Source organism: Grampus griseus (genome assembly GCF_964374135.1).
Source record: "Grampus griseus genome assembly, chromosome: 21".
In the NCBI taxonomy this organism is placed as follows: domain Eukaryota; kingdom Metazoa; phylum Chordata; class Mammalia; order Artiodactyla; family Delphinidae; genus Grampus; species Grampus griseus.
The window spans coordinates 10,270,284-10,288,603 of record NC_139015.1 but is presented as its reverse complement, the minus strand read 5'-3'; the positions used below and the strand labels follow the sequence as shown (position 1 = coordinate 10,288,603).

The 18,320-nt window shown below is 49.2% G+C and overlaps 1 protein-coding gene across 2 annotated transcripts in view; it reads left to right on the top strand.

Moving 5' to 3' along the window:
* Positions 1 to 2,310, top strand: part of MYOM2 (myomesin 2) — an 88,557-nt gene extending 86,247 nt beyond the window's left edge. For both annotated transcript variants that reach the window (XM_082680254.1, XM_082680253.1), the window contains exons 36-37: positions 36 to 91; positions 1,174 to 2,310. In XM_082680254.1, coding sequence (XP_082536380.1) covers positions 36 to 91; positions 1,174 to 1,491 — 374 coding nt within the window. In that variant the 3' untranslated portion in view covers positions 1,492 to 2,310. The remainder of the gene's footprint in view (positions 1 to 35; positions 92 to 1,173) is intronic.
* The last annotated feature ends 16,010 nt before the right edge of the window (positions 2,311 to 18,320 follow it).

Below are 18,320 nucleotides of genomic sequence, written 5' to 3'. Positions count from 1 at the left end.
ACGGTTTTCTCAGCAGAGGCGCTTTGCTCTTGCAGATCGCGGCAAGGTGCTCGGCGGCTTACCCGACGTGGTGACCATAATGGAGGGAAAGGTGAGGGCAGGCAACGAAGTGGGGGGTCCCCACGGCAGGCCCAGTGCCAGCAGCCGGTGTGGAAGGGGGCGTCCTGGGTCCTCCTGGGCCCGGGCTGCCTCTGGGAAACTTGTGTCCTCAAAGGAGGGACTAGTCTAACCCTCCGAATGCACACAGGGCCCCTTTCCCATCACGGGGAGACACGTTACGTGGTGTGTTTGTGACACCCGGTGTTTCCAGCCCCGGTGTCCACCTGGCTCTGATGCCACAGGTCCCGGGGGCCGGTCGAGGGCGTGAATGAAGGGGCAGGCGGGCCCCACCCACACCCTCGCCCACGCGACCCACCCGCCTTGTGTGAAATAAAAAGAGCAACCTCCGCTCCAGCTGTCAAGGTCATTTTGGGGTGCATAAGGGAAACCATTTATTGGAGTTATCATCGGTCACCTGTCGCTGGAATTACTGATATCTATTGGTACTTCTCTGGGCGCTTGAGTGATTCCATCTCAGTGTCACGGGGACATAGCTACTTGAGAGAATTTTTATTAGGCCAAAACACGAAAACGTAGAGCCCTTTTCTTTCGCAGCTGAGGGAAACCTGGCGAGCTGTACCTGCAGGTCATGGATTGAGGATTAGCAGTAGTTTTACTTTATCCTGGACCGAAAGCATGCTTTGCTAAGTGTCCACAATGCAGTTTATCATAAGACAACGCAGTCTCTGGATTTGCCAGAAGAACTGGTAAAGGGAACCCATGAGTCTGAATATAAAGGAAATTTAGAACCAGGCTAAAAATATCTACTGAAAAACCCAGAGCTTGATTGCCTTGAAATTCTTTAATCAACTTATGCATGGATTAGATCTGGGAACAAATAGAAAAGATTACCTTTGAGTTTTCTCTCCAGCTGCCCCAGGAAGCTGTGAACTTCCTGCTCTTTTTGGATCCCTGGTGTCTAGTGTGGTGCCTACATATGTAAAGAGCATGTTGACTAAATAAATGTCCTGAAGGGCAGATCAATAGCCGAGTGGGTGGAGGGCCTAGGCTGCTTGGAGGCCGCCAGGCTTTTCTTTCTCTAACTCTCCCCTCTCTGCCCACCCTCCCCCCAAGACCTTGAACCTGACCTGCACGGTGTTCGGGAACCCGGACCCGGAAGTGATGTGGTTCAAGAACGACAGGGACATCGAGCTGAGCGACCACTTCTTGGTCAAGGTGGAGCAGGCCAAGTATGTCAGCATGACCATCAAGGGCGTGACCTCCGAGGACTCGGGCAAGTACAGCATCCATGTCAAGAACAAGTACGGGGGCGAGAAGATCGACGTGACGGTCAGCGTATACAAGCACGGGGAGAAGATCCCCGACGTGGTGCTGCCCCAGCAGGCCAAGCCCAAGCTCCTCCCCGCGTCCGCGTCCTCGCCCACCCAGTGAGGGGCGGCCCAGGAGCCAGACGGCGCGGGTGCTTGTTCCCAGCTGGTGACAAGGGCCCGCGGCGCCCAGCGTGGCTTGATAGTCAATCGTGCGTTACAGTTTTAGTCTTCAGGTTTGGTGATTAGGGGTTTCTGTCCTTCTAAGCTGAAAGGCGGATGTTTTCCGGGAGGCTGCACCGCTGTGTCTGCAGGCGCTGGACGGGGTGGGTTGGAGGTGAGCTGACGTTGCGCTGGGGTCGTGCCCTCTAGTGCCCTCAGGCCTAGGGGCTCTGAAATGCTGGTGGGATAGCGTGTGTGCCTCCGTACTCTCAGCTCTCTCTTGCTTCAGGTGAATAAAACTTTAAAAGGCAACTTGCGGTGTCTCTCCTGTACCATCGCGTCCCCAGCACATCTGCCTGCTCCCCTCTGGCTTGTTTAATTAGGGGTCACAGTGCAGCTTCACAGCTGGAACAAGCAGGTGATGCACCCCGAGCCGGGACCCTGGGGCGGGGACCAGACTCCCAGCACAGCCTGCTGCCCCCAGCAGCTTCCCCGTCAGGACTTGGGCCCGAGGCTACTGGACTGGGAAGGTGACGTCTCATGCGGGCTTAGAAATGTCCACGGGATGTAAAATCATTGTCAGGAAAACAAAATACGTAGACGGCTGCATGCTTTTTGAGTGTGCTAATTAAGGCATTTCGAAGGGAAGAAAACTCATTGGAAACAATCACAGTAGTGGTCATGGGGGGAAAAGCGAAACTTGGGTGTTTACAGAAGATCTCTTGGTGAAGATTTAAAAATGTGTGGGGTGAACATATCCTTTCTTTGAACTTTTTCCCTTTTTTGGAAAGAGGCTGAAATTCCTCTGGCATAAAGATCCTATGTCCGTATTTTAGTTTTGTATTAAACATATTGTTCCGTAACAGAGAAAGCTTTGAGAGTCCAGAATGTTCTCTCTCTGTGTCATGTAGGCCAATCCAAACTCTCTGACATTGGATTATATTTTCCTAAGGTAATCAAAGAAATCCTGAATTGTAAGTACGTCCCTCATGACGCCAGCCAGCTGAGCAGGCTTCTGTGAGTCTCGATACGAATTTTTAAAATCATTTTGACCTCTTCTGTCGTACAGGTGATCTTTAGCCGAGTTTCTTATTACTGCAAAGTCCACCAGTGTTTCCGAGAACATCGTTGGCAAGGGTAGACCCAGGCAGATTTCTCTATATTTGGCCTTTATTTAGTTAGAGAGAACTTGCTTAATTTCTAGTTTAGTCATTTTTGTTTAGCCGTGGTAAAATTCCCTCTGGGTCCCAAGCCCTGAGAATCTGGGGCGGATGGGGTTCCTGGTCTGAGTCCAAAACCTGAGAAAAAGGTGCTCCGAAGTCGAGGGCGGACGCAGACCGTCGAATTCCCTTTCCTGGCTTCTTTGTTCTGTCCGGGCTCTCAGTGGATTGGATGAGGCCGCCCACACTGGGGAGGATGGCCTTCACTCAGTCTGCAGGTTCAGATGCTGATCTCGTCCAGACACACGACCTCACAGAAACGCCCAGAAACACTGTTTTCCCAGCTCTCTGGGTATCCCTCAGCCCTGCCCAGGTGACACACACAATCAGTCTGCCCACTACCACAGGGTGCGGTGGCCTCCCCGGGGGGCACGTCCAGAAGCACAATATCCCACCGTCTTTCACTGGAAGTTGAATTCCATCGTGCGACCCGGGGCAGCCGCTCTGTGTCCCTGTGCGGCTCACAGGCCACCATCTGCGGGGGCACTTTAGGGCCATGTAAACACCCCGCTCCTCGGCGCTTTCGCACCCGGATTTTAGCGCCCACTGATAAGTCTCGTCTGAATCCATCTTCGTTCCGATGGTTGAGGAGGGTGATGCTTCCGACAGCTGCACCCTCCAGGCTTCTTACTCAGCATCCGGCTCTGAGCAAGGGTCCCCTCCCCGTCAGGCGTGGGTTCATGTCTATGCGAATGTCTGTATTTATCTATCATCCTCAGCTTGGACCTACGGGTTCCTGTTTTTCTCAGTGGATTGTAATATTTTACTGTCCTTATTTTCTCTTATTCCCAAATTGTCCAGCTTCAGCTTGAACACCATGTTCTGTGTTTGGCACCTGGTGTGGGGAGTCCCCTTTCTGGGGGTTTTGTCTGGGTGTCACCCGTACCTCCGACCTCTCAGCATCCGCAGGCTGGAATCTTATGAGGACTTGCCTCCTGGTCATTTGAAGTTTGTGGTGACCTTTGTCCCCTAATACCGCAGACGTCAAGTTCACATGCGGCTTCATGTTCACTCCTGCCTCAGTATGAAAGCTCGTGATGAGACACATCTGCCTCTGTTTCACGACCTCAGGCCTTGGTAAGGACGACCCCTTGCAGAAACGCAGTGCTTGGAGCCCAGGTCCAGCACCGAGTTCCAGCTCAGCGAACGGCCAGCTTTTTATTATGGGCAAGTCATTTGGATTCTTTTTTTTTTGGAAAACATAATATTTAATTATCATAGCATAAGGTACTCTTTTTTTTTTAAGGTAGAATAAAGATTTAATAGAAATATAATCAGACACAAAGACAGATGAAAATACCCTCCCATGTACCTTTTCTTTTTTGAATGTATACATTTTTTTATACAGCAGGTTCTTATTAGTTACCTATTTTATACATATTGGTGTATACATGTCAATCCCAATCTCCCAGTTCATCCCACCCACCACCACCACCCCCCACACACACTTGGATTATTTTAAGTCTTGTTTTCTTGTATCTACAAAAATGGAGGGAAATGATGCCTTTTACGAGTGAGTGGGATATGCATTCTGATAGCTCAGTTATAGAAAGAGTGAATTTCAGATCCATATGATTATGAAATGTGGTGGGTGAGGGTGGAATGGGGGCTTCTAAAGGAATCAACCATCAGTTAAAAATGTCTAGTCCTCTGGCCATCTCGTGAGAATTGTTAGGTATAAATGCATATGAATCAACCATGGAAGAAGCCTTCATCTGGGAGGAGAACAGGCTGAGCAGGTGGGAACGTAAAGGACTGAAGTGTGACTCGGCATTTGTAAAAACGACGCTTCACCAAACTGATGATGTCACCAGACGTCAGCTTCCAGAGCTGAGACAGGACCTACTAAGGGGACCACAGACCGAAACATTGTTCTGTAGCTTAAACATTCCTACTAGCTGCTTATCACCCAAAGAATATGTCACTGCTTCTGGGTGTATGTTCAAAGGGAGTGAGATCACTGTCTTGAAGAGATACCTGCACCTCCATGCTCCCTGCAGCGTTATTCACAACAGACAAGACATGGCAACAACCTGGGTGCCCATCAAGGGTGAGTGGAGAAGGAAGATGTGATGCGTACTTGTGAACACACACACACACACACACACACACACACACACACACACACACACAATGGAATACTGCTCAGCCATAAAAGAGAATGAAATGTTGCCACTTGCAACGACATGGATGGATGTCCAGGGCGTTGTGCTCAATGAAAGAGCCAGGCAGATAAAGACACACACTGAATGATCTCCCACGTGAAATTTAAAGAAGCCGAACTCAGCAACAGAGAGTAGGATGGTGGTTACCAGGGGCTGGGGGGTGAATGGGGAGATGTTGGTCAAAGGGCACAAGCCTGCAGTTACAAGATGAGGGAGTTCTGGGGGTCTAACGCACGGCACGGCGACTACAGTTAATCATACTCCATTGCATACTGGAAAGTCGCTAAGAGATCAAATCTCAAATGTCCTCACCACGAAAAAGAAATAGTAACTATGTGATTTGAGGCCATGGCGGGGTCACCGTTTTACAGCAGACACACGTGTCAAATCATCCTACATCTGAAACTCATGCAATGTTATACGTCAGTCATATTTCAATACACCCAGGGGAAACGTCTGTGTTATCTTGTTCAACTCACGTGGGAAATACAGAGATTTTTGCGTCTTCTCAAACTGGGCATCGAGACTGCCCATATCCTATTTTTAAGCAATAATTTTGAAGTTACCTCATTCACGTGCACCTCTCTGCCCTCAGTCCTGGCCAGAATGAAGCCGCGTGGCTCGCTTTTCAAGCTTCGAAAGGGCTTTTGGGCCAAAGCAGAGCTTCCTGCAGTCAGAGCGCCCAGGACCAGGGTGGGTCCTGATTGTGTAGGATTCAGTCCCCCTCACCTTCTGTCAGGTGAATCCTGGACACCAGCGCCCTTCCTAAAAGAATCTGCCACTTTCTTTAGTCAATAAACATGAAAAGGAAGCCCATTCCTGATGCTGATCCCACCTGCATTTCCGTTTTCAGAAAAGGAGGCCCGTGCTGGATAGTTACCTCTATGGTGGAGAGTGAATGATGCCATTACTAGGGCTTGTATTTCATACGTCTGCCTCATTCAGCCCGTGTCAAGTGTGCTGCTTTCAGTAAAACGTGTGGGGTTTTTTTTCCATGAAACGTTTTTACCCAGAAGTGCAGTGAGAATCCACATGTGAACGTTAATGACTTAGAAAATTAAAAACCATAAATAGAGAAATTTCATAAAAAGTACACTCGCATTAACGATGGCATGAAACACATGAACAGACGCATTATTTGTGACATATCTGAGAGTATCTCATTAGTGGTTGGATATTTATGAAAGTGTTTTTTAAAAAATGGATTCAAACAATTTTTTAACTAAATGAAAGTCCGTTTGTGTGTCTATCGACGGGGGGGCGGGGAAGTCGGTAACTGGAGAGCGAAGGCTTTGTTTCTACTTCACAGAAAGTTGTTTCTCACGTTTGGGGTTCTGGGCTAGTGCTTGAGAGAAGTTGGGGTTCTGTTAAGGTGGGCTTCCAGCAAGGGTGAGAGCTGCATTAGGAATGTGATCAAGGACACTGGGAAGTTGGGGTGCCTTCGCATTCTCAGGGGGGAGCGGTAGGGGGGACTGTCTATGGAGGTCAGACCGGCGCGGTTCTCCTTATTTTCTCCAGGAATGGGGGAATCTAGGCCTGGCGGGGCCTGACCTCAGCTCACCTTTCCAAGCTGGATGTTGGGAAAGGAGGTCCTCAGCAGATGGTCAGGCAGCGTCAAGAGAGGAAGGTCCCACTTTGTGTTCTGTGTTTTGGTTATTTTTTAATTGACTTACTGGTTATTATGTGATTGTTAGACAGTTATGAGAAACCAGTAGGAAGATGGCAGAAGTCACATAATTTCATGAAACCACTTTGTGGTCTCACCGCTGGACTGATCCCCGTCCACCGTGGCCAGCCGACGGCCCACCAGTTCCAAAGCGTCTTCTCTTTAAACCGTCTGGAAATTTCCAGACTCTGACCCAGACGGCCCTATGGCTGCCCTCCGTTTGGTGACCTTAGGCAGGCTTCCCCCCCGACTCGACTCGAACCTGTGACTCCCTCAGAGATGCAGGGAAGCCTTCCCCTCTGCCGGTTTCACAGCCCGGGCCCTGGAGCCCCTCTGCGATGCGACCATCAGGAGGACAGGGCCCCGTCTCCCAGTCTCTGTGGGCGCCAGAGCGTCACTCCAGGCGGCTCCCAGTGGCAACCACAGCCCGGGGAGTTCAGGTCAGATTTGCCGCCGGTTAGTTTATTCTTTAGAGATAAGGATCCCTCTTCCCCACCCCCCCACCCCCCGCCACAACTCTTGGACCCTCCCTTCCCCATCCCCCCACCATGTCCCTGTTTAAGCTCCCAGCGCCTCTGCACCGAGGGGCCAGAGGGCCCAGACGCCTGAGCTCTGAGGACACTGCCTCTGCCAGCCTCACTCTGGGCGCCGGGCACAGTCACCGACTCAGGTCCTCCTCCGTCCGCTGTAAAGCGGGGACAGTGGTGGACCTGACCCCCAGGCTCTGGATGAAGCTTGGTGGTCACGTGACGAGCACAGAGAAGGCGCTGGGGCCGGTGCCCGGTGCACAGCAAGTGCTGCGAACGTGCTTGCTCTCATTACGACCATCACTGTATGACTATTTAATAGTAACATTTAGTATTTAACCCAGATTACTTTCCTCTTGGCTTTTTTTCCTCTTTTTCCTCATCCACACTTTGTTGCTTTTTCTCAACCATCTTTTCTGTGATTTTATGTCAAATTTGAGGCCACTCTTCACCATTTCTCTTCAGGGAAGTTTCCCACGAGTCGGGGCCCGTCCCCGCCCTCACGGCTGCTTGCGTGGAGCTGCGGAGCCGCAGGAGGGTGTTTGCCTCTCTGTCCCCACGCTCTCTAAGCATTCATTTCAAACTGAGGCCTTGGGGATGGTTGGGGATGCTGGACTTGTCCTCCTTTCCTTCAAAATTGTGGTTTTGCTGCCTCAGCAGTAGAAGAGGGGATTGTGGGTAATTAGTGGCAATAGTTCCATAGCGACATAGGGTCACGCTTACCTCTCCATCACGGACGTTCGCAGGCCACACCGTGGCTCTGGTGTGAAGCAGTGCGCCACGCCTGGCCTCACACTTCTCTCCACATGGTGCCACGTCACACGCAAGCACACGGCAGGATCAGCCTCACACACCAGCCTGGCGACCGTGGTCCCTCCGGGCAGTGGCAGCCGATGGCACGGGAGCTCCCGTGACCTGTGACCCCTCGGGCCGCAGCTCAGAGATGCAGCACGGCCGCCCGCGGGCAGGGGGACAGGATGGTGGCCGGTCACTCAGAAGGCAGGTGGGCTGAAAGGATGCACTACCGGCAGGGTTTTCATAAAAGCCTTTGCTTTCCTCGCATCACCTTTGATGTGCATCTTGTTTGCTGGAAAAAGAACTCAATATAACAGCCTTTCCAAGGCCCGCTTCTCCGCGGTGCTGGGTTTTAAGCTCAGATGAGTACTGGCGGCTTCAAAAGGTTTCTTGGTCCTCAGTGCGAATCTGCCCCAGACCCAGGTTCAGCCCCTTTCTGCCAGCACTCTGTCGGCTGCGTTCCCACAGTTCCCGCTTGGAGTGAAGTGATGAGACAACCCAGCCCTTAGAGATACTAGTTCTCAGCCTCGGGAACAAGCTCTCAGTGCTAAATTAATGAACGTGGAGAAAGCTCTCCCAGCCCGTTCCTGTGCTCGGGGCCCTGAAACCTCTAGATGGCACTCGGAGAACAGGTACTGAACGCCTGCCTGCACGGGCAAACCAGATCCATCTTTTTGATGCAAACACATCGCTTAGTGAATGGAAAATTATTAAAGGCATTATGCGTATCCCAGCGACAAGGAGAGGTCCGGCCAATTACTGTGTCCAGGAAATAGCAGGTCATTGTGAAGGCAGTAATACAGCCTCTTAATCTTCACGTGATACACATTAGAAGGAATAAAACATACCTTGCGAGATATTACAAGGCTCTCATTACATCAGTGAGTCATAAAAAGATGTGATCTATCTATACATTAAGTTTGGGGTATGAATTTTACATATTCCGTGTTTCAAAGAGGCACGTCAAACGCAGCAGGCGCCCTCATTTTTCAAAGCAGTAAATTACAGTATTGGAATTTTTCCCAAGATGATGGGAAGCAAATGATGCCGCGGAGCTATCAGGTGAGGGGGTGGGATCTGAACCAGAGGAGTTTCTGGATCTTCAGGGAGCTGTGATCTCCCAGGTGCCCTTGTTTGTCCTTGAGTACTTTCTCAGTGGTTGCCCTGCTTCTCGATTTTTCAAAGGACTTTTTCACAGTGCATGTTTGGGAGAGGAAGCTGCCAGGGGGCATTAGCAATCCCTATCACCTTTCGTCTCATAGTGAACAAACATGGTTAGTTTGGGGGATCCCTTTTAATTTTTATTGCCCCTTGGATGTATAGTTAAATAAGAAGTGGAACAAAAGATTACACATAACAATCTCTCTCTTTTTTTTTTTCTGGCTTAAGATAGTTGAAAATCCATTTAAACCTCATTTTCGCACAGAATTATGATGGTATTTTTTAAACAAAGGGGGCATATAAAAGAGGTACATTAAAGGGGTATTAAAAACGAAAATGAAGATAAACAATCCCCACTCCATGCAGCTTTACGACGCCAAGGCCACACCACGTCTGCTCCTCTGCTTCCTGTTCATCACTCCGCTCCCTACTCCAGCTCTCACTCCCCAGCCACACTACTGTATCTGCTTTTATTTTATTAAAGATGTTCCTCCGCTTCTCCGGTAATGCAAACGTCGTTTCTTTCGTTGCTCTTAATACATTGCCGTAGAAAAGCGGTGAACACAGCGTCGCAGGGAGAGCTCAGGATTTAGTCCTGGCTCTGTCGGAACCCAGCTGCACAGCAACCTTGGGCAAATCTTCTTTATCTTTCTGTGCCTCAGTTTCCTAATCTGTAAACGTGGGACCAGCAGTTCTCCAGCTGAGCTCCATCCACGTACCACAGGGGTGTCACTGCATCACCAGCTCCCCAGCACACTTCGGGCCCCGCCATCATGACGCTCAGCTTTCGTCTCGTATGCGGGACTTTCCAGAAGACTCCTTTCAACAGTTTCTTGGGATTTTTCAGGCAGTTCAAAAGTTGCCTAAAGTACTTCTCTGATCTGAATTTTAGGACGGCAGCTTCTCTGTCTGTCGTTTTGACGAGGAGTCAGTTCAAGACCTCAGCTGCCAGCCAGTGGGCGCGCAGAGGGCGGATGCAGTGCAGGCGCAGGTGGGCTGGGCAAACACACGTGCTCCAGCAGGGAGCTGGGCTCCAGCAGGTTCTCTGGTTTCAGGGACGGCTCCTTCGCCCAGGATGTCCATGCTTTTGGCTTTGTTCCCATGTCCTAGTTGAACCACGGAGAGCGTTTAAAGAACCAGATCACAACGTGGTAAAGGATGGCTGACCCCCGGAGACCACCAGGTGAGAAACAGAGAAGCAGGTCGCCTTTGAGACCACCTGCCACCTGCAGGAAGCCGGCTCTGAAGGGATGGAGGACGCCTTAAGTTCAGCAGGGCGTTCATTAACCAGGCAGGGAGTCAGGACCCTGGGGACAGCAAAGGGGCTAGAAGGGACCTGGAATCCAGGGACAAACCTTCTGAGCATTCAGGCCCCAGACAGCTCAGCGCTCTGGGTGAACGGAGGCGGGAGGCCCAGGGCGGCCCATGCTGGGAAAGGAAGGGGCACAGTGAGCTGCAGCGGGGGAGCCTGCTCCAGCCGGTGGGTGGGGCCTCTCCAGAAGGTGGGCGGGGCCTTTCCTACAAGTGGGCGGCGCGTTCTCCAGCTGGTGGGTGGGCGTGGTGCTTGCTATACCTGGTGGCTGTGGCCTTGGGGCCCCCACCCCTTCAAGACCCCACTCAAGGCTGTCATCTGGTGGCTAGAGTGACTTTTTTAGATGCCCCAGTTCTTTTGACCAATGGAAGAAAACGCCTGGGCAATATGTCTCCTTGTTTTCCCTTCTAAAGATTAAAAGAAGAAAAAGAAAAAGCAAGTGCTCCTGTTTATCAACTAGGCTACCTAAGTAAAGGGATGCTTAAGTATTTCCCACCCCTACGCCACTGCTACCTGCCTTACGGTCTTTTGAGAAAATGATCTGTCGGGCTCCAGCCATGTGCTCGCTCGTCACCCGCTCATTCGCCCCCTCACCCCGGGAGCGCTGGGACCACCCAGCCCCGCGCCCCCCACCGCGCAGCGGTCAGTTCATGTGATCGCTGCTCATTACAGCTTTGCATGAAGCAATGGAGGCGGCGAACGTTGCATTTTTCCAGCAAGAATTCACTTCTTAGGCCTGAAGTTCCCGTGTTCAGCTGGCAGTGCGTCTTAGCCGCCGTCCGAGGCTTGGGGACCCCGGCCTAGGCCACGTTTCCAGGCCCTCTGCTCCTGCCACCAGGGGCTTCACAATCCTTTACATATTAAAAAAAAATTGTAGTAACAGCACTTCTGGGTATTTGTAGGAGGAGTTTTTCTGCATTACCCTTGTCTGCCATGTTTCTCGGAAGGGCACTCTTAGGGAGTGTGAGTATAAAGATGGCAGGTGAAGATGTGTTTTAATTAAGTCCCAGCCTTAAAGGGTAACGCAGGGGACATGGGCTCTCACACATGCAGATTCCTTCATGTGGGTCGCAGCGTTTGTGGCCGTCCAGTCCATCTTAGACTTGATTAAACTCTCCCTGGCTTCCTCCCTGGGCCCTCATCCTCCTGACTCCTCCCAAAACCGCCTGTTGCACAATGAATCACTGGAAGCAAAGCATTGATAAAGAAAGTTTCTGTTCTACTCGGCCATAAACAAGAAGGAAATGTTGCCATTTGCAGCAAGGTTGATGGGCCTGGAGGGCATTATGCCACGTTAAATAAGCCAGACAGAGAAAGACAAATACTGTCTGATCTCACTTATATGTGGAATCTAAAAAAAAATGCAACAAACTAGTGACTATAACAAAAAGGAAACAGATTCACAGATGTAGAGAACAAACTAGTGGTTACCAGTGGAGGCGGGGGGGGGGGGGGGGGGAGGGGGAGGGGCACGACAGCGGAAGGGAAGTAAGAGGTCCAAACTACTATGTATAAAATAAGCTACACAGTTATACTGTACAGCACAGGGAGTGTAGCAAATATTTTATAACTATACGTGGAGTATAATCTTTAAAAATTGTGAATCACTATGCTCTACACCTGTAATTTATATACTGGTGTACGTGAACTAGACTTCAATTTAAAAAAATGGAATCATACCAAACAAAAAAAAGAAAGCATCTGTTCAAACCTCTTTGCATGACTCCCTGTTGCCTGCAGATCCTCAGCCTGCCTTTCATTTGATATAACACACTGTGTCGTTCTGCACACATGTGGTCTAGAGGAGCCCTGCCCGTCTGTCAGGGCTGCCCTGACACTCCACCTCTGTTCTGGAGAAGAGCGTCTGCCCTTCGTCGGTCCTAACCCTCTTCTCTGCTGGAGCTCCCTCCAGCCGCTCTGTCTCCCAAATGCCCCTCTCCTCTATTTCTCCCTTCTCCCATTTATCAGAGGAGCCCTCACATCATGCCTTGTCCATGGAGCCGTTTTTCGATTCTTCTAAGAGGTGGAAGCCACTTTACATACACCATCACCTCTTCCTGGAACCAGTGTTTGCTCATATTCTCTATGAGGTGTGTTGAATCTGATGGTACAGCACTGGTCGTGTACCTTATTTCCCATGTTAATGGATTCTTGATCTCATCCCTCTAATACTGTTTGTGTTCCCTTTCCTGAACATTCTGTTTCATCCCACATTCTTATTCTTATTCAATTCTATCTGGGCCCATAGCTGCTGGGAACCTGTCGGAGCCTCCGCGCTTTTCTCAGTCTGGAAGATGTAAGCCCCACAGGGACCCCTCCCGCAAGCCCACTCCTTTGGCCCCTCACCTGAACGGCTTTGGCTGGGTCATACTTCCTCGCAGGGGCATCTGCATAATGTTGCTGGAATTCCCACCTGAAAAGATCCCCAGTTAGAGGGCCACCCCCCGCCCTTCCAGAATCTTAGAATTCATGTTGATTCTATCTGTGCCCATTACTTCACTCTGGGTCACAGAAGCCTCCCTATTGGCTCGCAGCTGGTGGTGTGGCGGACACCGTTCTTTCCGGATCTGTGGCTTATAACGTTTTCTGATCTATTTTCCTGAGGTTTCACTCCCACTTCCTTCTATACACTGTTACAAATAATTTTTTGAGAATTGACTTCTATTTCTGTGTTCAACCAATCAGCATCATTTTTACAATGATGTGGTCTCAATTGAATCTAGTCAAGAAAATGGGGTTTTTTTCCAAAATTGCAGCTAAGGGTTCCCTTGAGGTCTATCAGTGTGGTAACACAGACATTGATTTCTTTATACATAAACAACCATTTAAACCTCAAGAATTACAAAGAAAGAAAGAAAAAAAGAGGTAACTGCATAGGGGATGGATGTGTTAATTAACTTGACTGTAGTGATTATTTCATCCTGCATATGCAGTATCAAATCATCACGTTGTACATCTTTCGTATGTATACTTTTCGTCAGTTGTACCTGGAAAAAGAAGAAGAATTAGGTGCTAGAACCTCAGTGTTGACCTTTCCACCCAGATCAAGTTCACATGATCGTTAAGACAGACACGCTGAATAGGAACTCTTCTCTTGATAGCATTTATTTTTCCTCTGCCCTCTTTTCCATTTACCTCAATTTTGTTGTTTATTTTTTTACACAATTTTTTGGTAATAATGGTTAAATTGGGACTCTTCTTTGAAGGAATAAATATATTTTAAGTTTGATGAAGTCGTTATAGTTTGTGAGGACAAGAAATAAAAATCAAACGATAAACAGTCTGACAGATCAGCCAGGTCTGCTGGTCCAAAGCTTCTACGAGATCAGTGTGGTTACATGAACAAGACTCAATCTTAACACGTATCGCAACATTGAGAAAATGGCTTGTATAACGTCTGGTGTAACAAATAGAAAATGTACCTTAATGTTTCTCAGTGTTACTGCGGAGTAATGGAAAACGGCAGCTTGGAGCTAAATTGTACTCCCTGGGGGAGCTGGAGAGCATCGTCCTCCGGGATTAATTAGTTGTTCTGCTATCAGCATTGAGCATCGTTGTGTCTCTGCTGCTCAATCGATGTACCATCTGCCCTCAACTCAGACTCGCAAGGCGTCTTTTGTGAGTTTACCACTTACTCTGGAGCCTCAGGAGACAGACCTCTTTGCTGTTCTTTGCTATTCTGCCTCACGTTTCAGCTACAGACACACGACACGCATTCTCTGGACAGGTTTCCAGAAACGCAAGCAGCCGCTGGCTGGTCCTTGCTGGGCTGGGAGGGGCGGGCGGGGTCCCTGGTCCCCTTAGCCCGATTCTCCATCACCCTCAATTCAGCTTGTGTTTATTTGCAGCGGAAATTCCCTCTTAACTTGGCTTAAAAGATATGAATCGTGTACAGACCACAAAACAATAAAATAAATCAAGGAGGTGGAACCTACAGAAAACAGCCGTTCTCAGGGAATGAGGGCAGGTATCCGCTTTAGTCTGGACCCCACTTCTTAGCTAGATGAGGGTCAGTGACCCCTTCTCTGGCCTTGGGCTCTTGATTATAAACAGGCACTCACGGGCGGCAGGTGTATGAGGGCTGTGAAGTCAGACCCCTGCCCTTGGAGTAAAACTGCCTGCCGCTGCCTCATGGAAATGGATCGTTGCAGGCATTTGAGCTGATCTGGGACAGAGTTCTTAAACTAATGTAAATAAAATATGTTCCCTGGTATGTTATTCTTAACATCGATTTGTCGCATAAGAGAAATAGTGAATCACGTTTCCCTTTTCGAATGTAGGAAGGGGATCTCCCCCAGACAGCTATTACTAACCTGGACACAGATTTGCCCCAAGGGTTAAAGAAAAAAAAGATTTGTTTTCTTGTAGTTTTTACCAGGGGAAAAGAAACAGGTGAGGTAATGCTGTTCCCTGCTGTAACTAAGTTGAAGATAAAACCTTACCTTTTTTTTTTTGTCCATCAAGGGAAAAAAGATCAGATGAATCTCGCCTTTTCTTATAGTAAAATCATGTGAAGGTGATGAGCAGGGTCTGGGGCCCAAGGCGGCTGCTGCAGGTGCCTTTGCCGGGGTTGAATCGCCGGGGTTAACAGAAAGAAAGCAAAATACAACCACCACCAGCAACAAAACACCATATCTACAGGCACAAGAAAGCCGCTTAGAATCTCCCCATTCCATGGACGGAAAAATACAGCCTTTGCAGTATTTTCTCTGATTACTTCAACCAAATACCATAACCTACGTATTGCCCCTTGTTTAGATATGGTTTTTTGACTAAATGAGAAAACTTGATCACTTAATGATTTTATCATCGTCAGCGGAGGTGCCACTCACTGAGAAACAAAGGATAAAATAAGTTTTATCTTCTTTTTCTTCTTTCGAAAGACGATGTTCTTCACATCGAAACAGGAAAGCGGCCCCGAAGTGTTTGAGTGAGATGGTATAAGTGAGCATTTCCCACGTTCGTGCTTTCGTTGTTGAGGTTCCGTCCTCTGTGAAGGCAGGGACGCAGTGCAGAGGCCTTGGGGCCTGAGGTCTTGAGTCCAATGTGGGCAGCACGTGAGCTATGTGCTGGGGACCTTGGAGACCTCACCTGTGGGACGGAGAGATGGGTGCTCCCAAGTGGTGGTCCAGTGCCGTGTGGGAACCAGGAACCTGATGGTAACTTGAATAATCATGTGAAATGGAGGCTGCCCAGGGAAGGGGATGGACTCACACTCAATTTCTCTGATTTACGAACCAGCAGGTCCACAAGCAGGACTGTGGAAGCACGATGAAGACGTAGCTGCCACCTCACGTCCTCTCAGAGGCAGAAGGATGAAGGAGGACATGAAATACACCACATCTATTCAGAGACAGGAAACCCTCACTAGCCCAGCACAGAGCTTTGAGTCTCAGCTAGCTCGTCATCTCCCCTTGACACGCTCCGTATCTCCAATGAGAAGAATACTCAGGCAGGAGCTTCGTTACCTGTCAATTTCAACAATTTAATTTCCAGTTCCATGGAACCGCTCACCTGTTCAAGTTTGTGAGATTTCAATTTAATAAACACTTGCAAACTCTTTGAAAACAGTGAGTAAATAAAAAAAGGTTTTGTTTGCTGAATCTACAACTCACTGAAAAACTGTGAGACTATGTGGTACCTTGGCCCCTGGGAATGTGCCTTCAAGCTGGAAGATGCAGGATGATACACCTTGGGAGTGTCCTGAGGGATTTCCGAGTCTGTCTCCCCAGGATCCAGCCCTCTCCTGCAGCCACAGGCCTCCAGGTGGCCCCAGGCAGGCTCCCTCTTCCTGGGCCCACCACCTCTCCTTTCAAACACCTGATGCGTGGCTTTGCCATGTAAATTTGGCTTCTTGAAGTTTTCTGGTCCTGATTTTAAGGGGCTTGCAGAATCTTTCCCTGTGGTTACTTCACCCACCACCAGGCAGACCACCTTCAGATTGTGTGTAATTAAAACTCGATGAAAAACCATTAGGAACAATTAACCTTGTCAGCTAACAATGGATACCTTATAATTATCTCTCTCCTGTTTATAATCTTCTTTCTAACAAGCCGATTTATCCTATTTCTTTAACATTAAATGGTGGAGACCCAATTAGCAAAGGCTAACTTGGGCAAGCAGGTACCAACAGGGGAGACACTTTTCTAAAGAGAAACATAAGCTCAAACCATAAAATACAGGCTGAACACAGAGGTCAGTATGTCCACCACGCATGGCCACTGACGACGCTGGTCGCAAGCCGAGGAATGTCCAGTGTGTATGTCCACAAACACAGCGGCTTCAAGGTCTTGTGGGTACTTGTGCCCAAACCGGCCGACACCCCTGGAAGTCCTACTTCCTCAGAGTGCACGGGTTTCCCCAGGGGTGTGTACAGAATGTTGTAGAACAAGTCCAGTGCAGTGCCCACTGCCAGCCCCCCCAGTCCAGGGAAAGGGGACCTCTTGAGCTCACGGGCTGCTGGCCACCTCGCAAGTTGCAGGAACGAGACACTTGCCAAGCTCCCTGGACCCTGGGTCTCCCATCCCTTCCCGCTGCCTCTCCTCCCAGTGGTACTCAGGGAGCAGGGAGAATGGAGGCCACTTCACCTTCACCTCCTGGGCTCACAGCCTCTAGCCTTCCTCCAGCCCAGGCTAACCTGTGTCCTACGGTGGGCTGCAGCTTTTAGATCATCAGTGCTATGGTGCATTCTACCTTACCCGTGGCCCTTTGTTGTGGTTTGAAGTTCTTTGTCATTTATTCAGGACAGCAGAGCCTTTCTATCCAGCGGGCGAGGCAGGTAAGGTGTGCAAAGCCGGCTGCAAAATCAGTGCCCTAGGAGCGTAGGTGCAGGTGGCAGGGAGCCTCCTCGGGCGTCTACGAGGGACGCAGCCCCTGAGCGACGAGAGGTTTGTCAGGTAGGGGGTGGATGGAACACCGGAGAGGTGGCAAGTGTAGCTGAAAAAGGAGAAATTTTGGCACAGGTTGAAAATTCAGGAAATGCTCTTCTTTTATTTATTTCCTTTTTAACGTAAAGCAATGATTATTGATAATTATGTGCTGACGCCCTTTGGAAGGGGTCCCTGACCATCGGACTCTCCTGTATCTCATCTTTGGGGGATGGTAGGAAAGGTTATGTAGTGATGCTGTAAGGAGGTGGCTCTCCTCAATTGTTCTACTCGGTGTGCAGGAGCTATTTGTCTCCAGTTGGGGTGGACTGTTTCTAGAACCTTCTAAAACACTGTGGTCTGTCTTCACCTTGTCAACATCTTGCTGGCTGGTGGAGGGAACGTGATCCCAGTTGACTAATTGCTGCTCTCATCTGCTGTTTACTGTTTCAAGTGCCAGATGTTGAGAGTTCAGTGGGAATCACTAATCCCTTGTTTGTTTTCATCACAATACGTGTTGATAATAAAAATGACCATCGTTGCCTCATCGAGGTGCCAGGGTCTTGAAGAAAATCACCTCTGTTCTCTCTGGAGTCCTCTCTCCATTTGTAAAATCGAGACAGTGACTCTTTGCAGGGTTATTATGAGATTGAAAAACAACTTGCCCTGTGAACAGAGCAGATAGGAGGCCTCGTGATCTTGAAACTGATGGCTTCTCCCCTCAGTCTTTGGTTCACAGAGACGCCACCACGTGCGAATATTCAAACTTTGTCAACTTCAGATTTAACAGTGATTTAACTTCCTCTCCCTGCGCTCTGCTACCTGCATTTCTAAGAAATTGAGACTTAGCAGTGAGCTGACATCCTCTTAATCCAATTTTCCAAGTCAGACATGGAAAAAGGATGGAGCAGACATCCATCCTTTTGAAAGGGAGCGTGATTTCTGTCTTTTTGAAAACGTTAGCCATTTTTATCCAGTGTTGTCGTTGCATATTTCAGAACGAGGAGGGGGAAAGCTTTATTTTTAGAGCAGCCACCGTCCTGGGCTGCTCTAAAGGATAATGAAGAGACTGCTGTCTA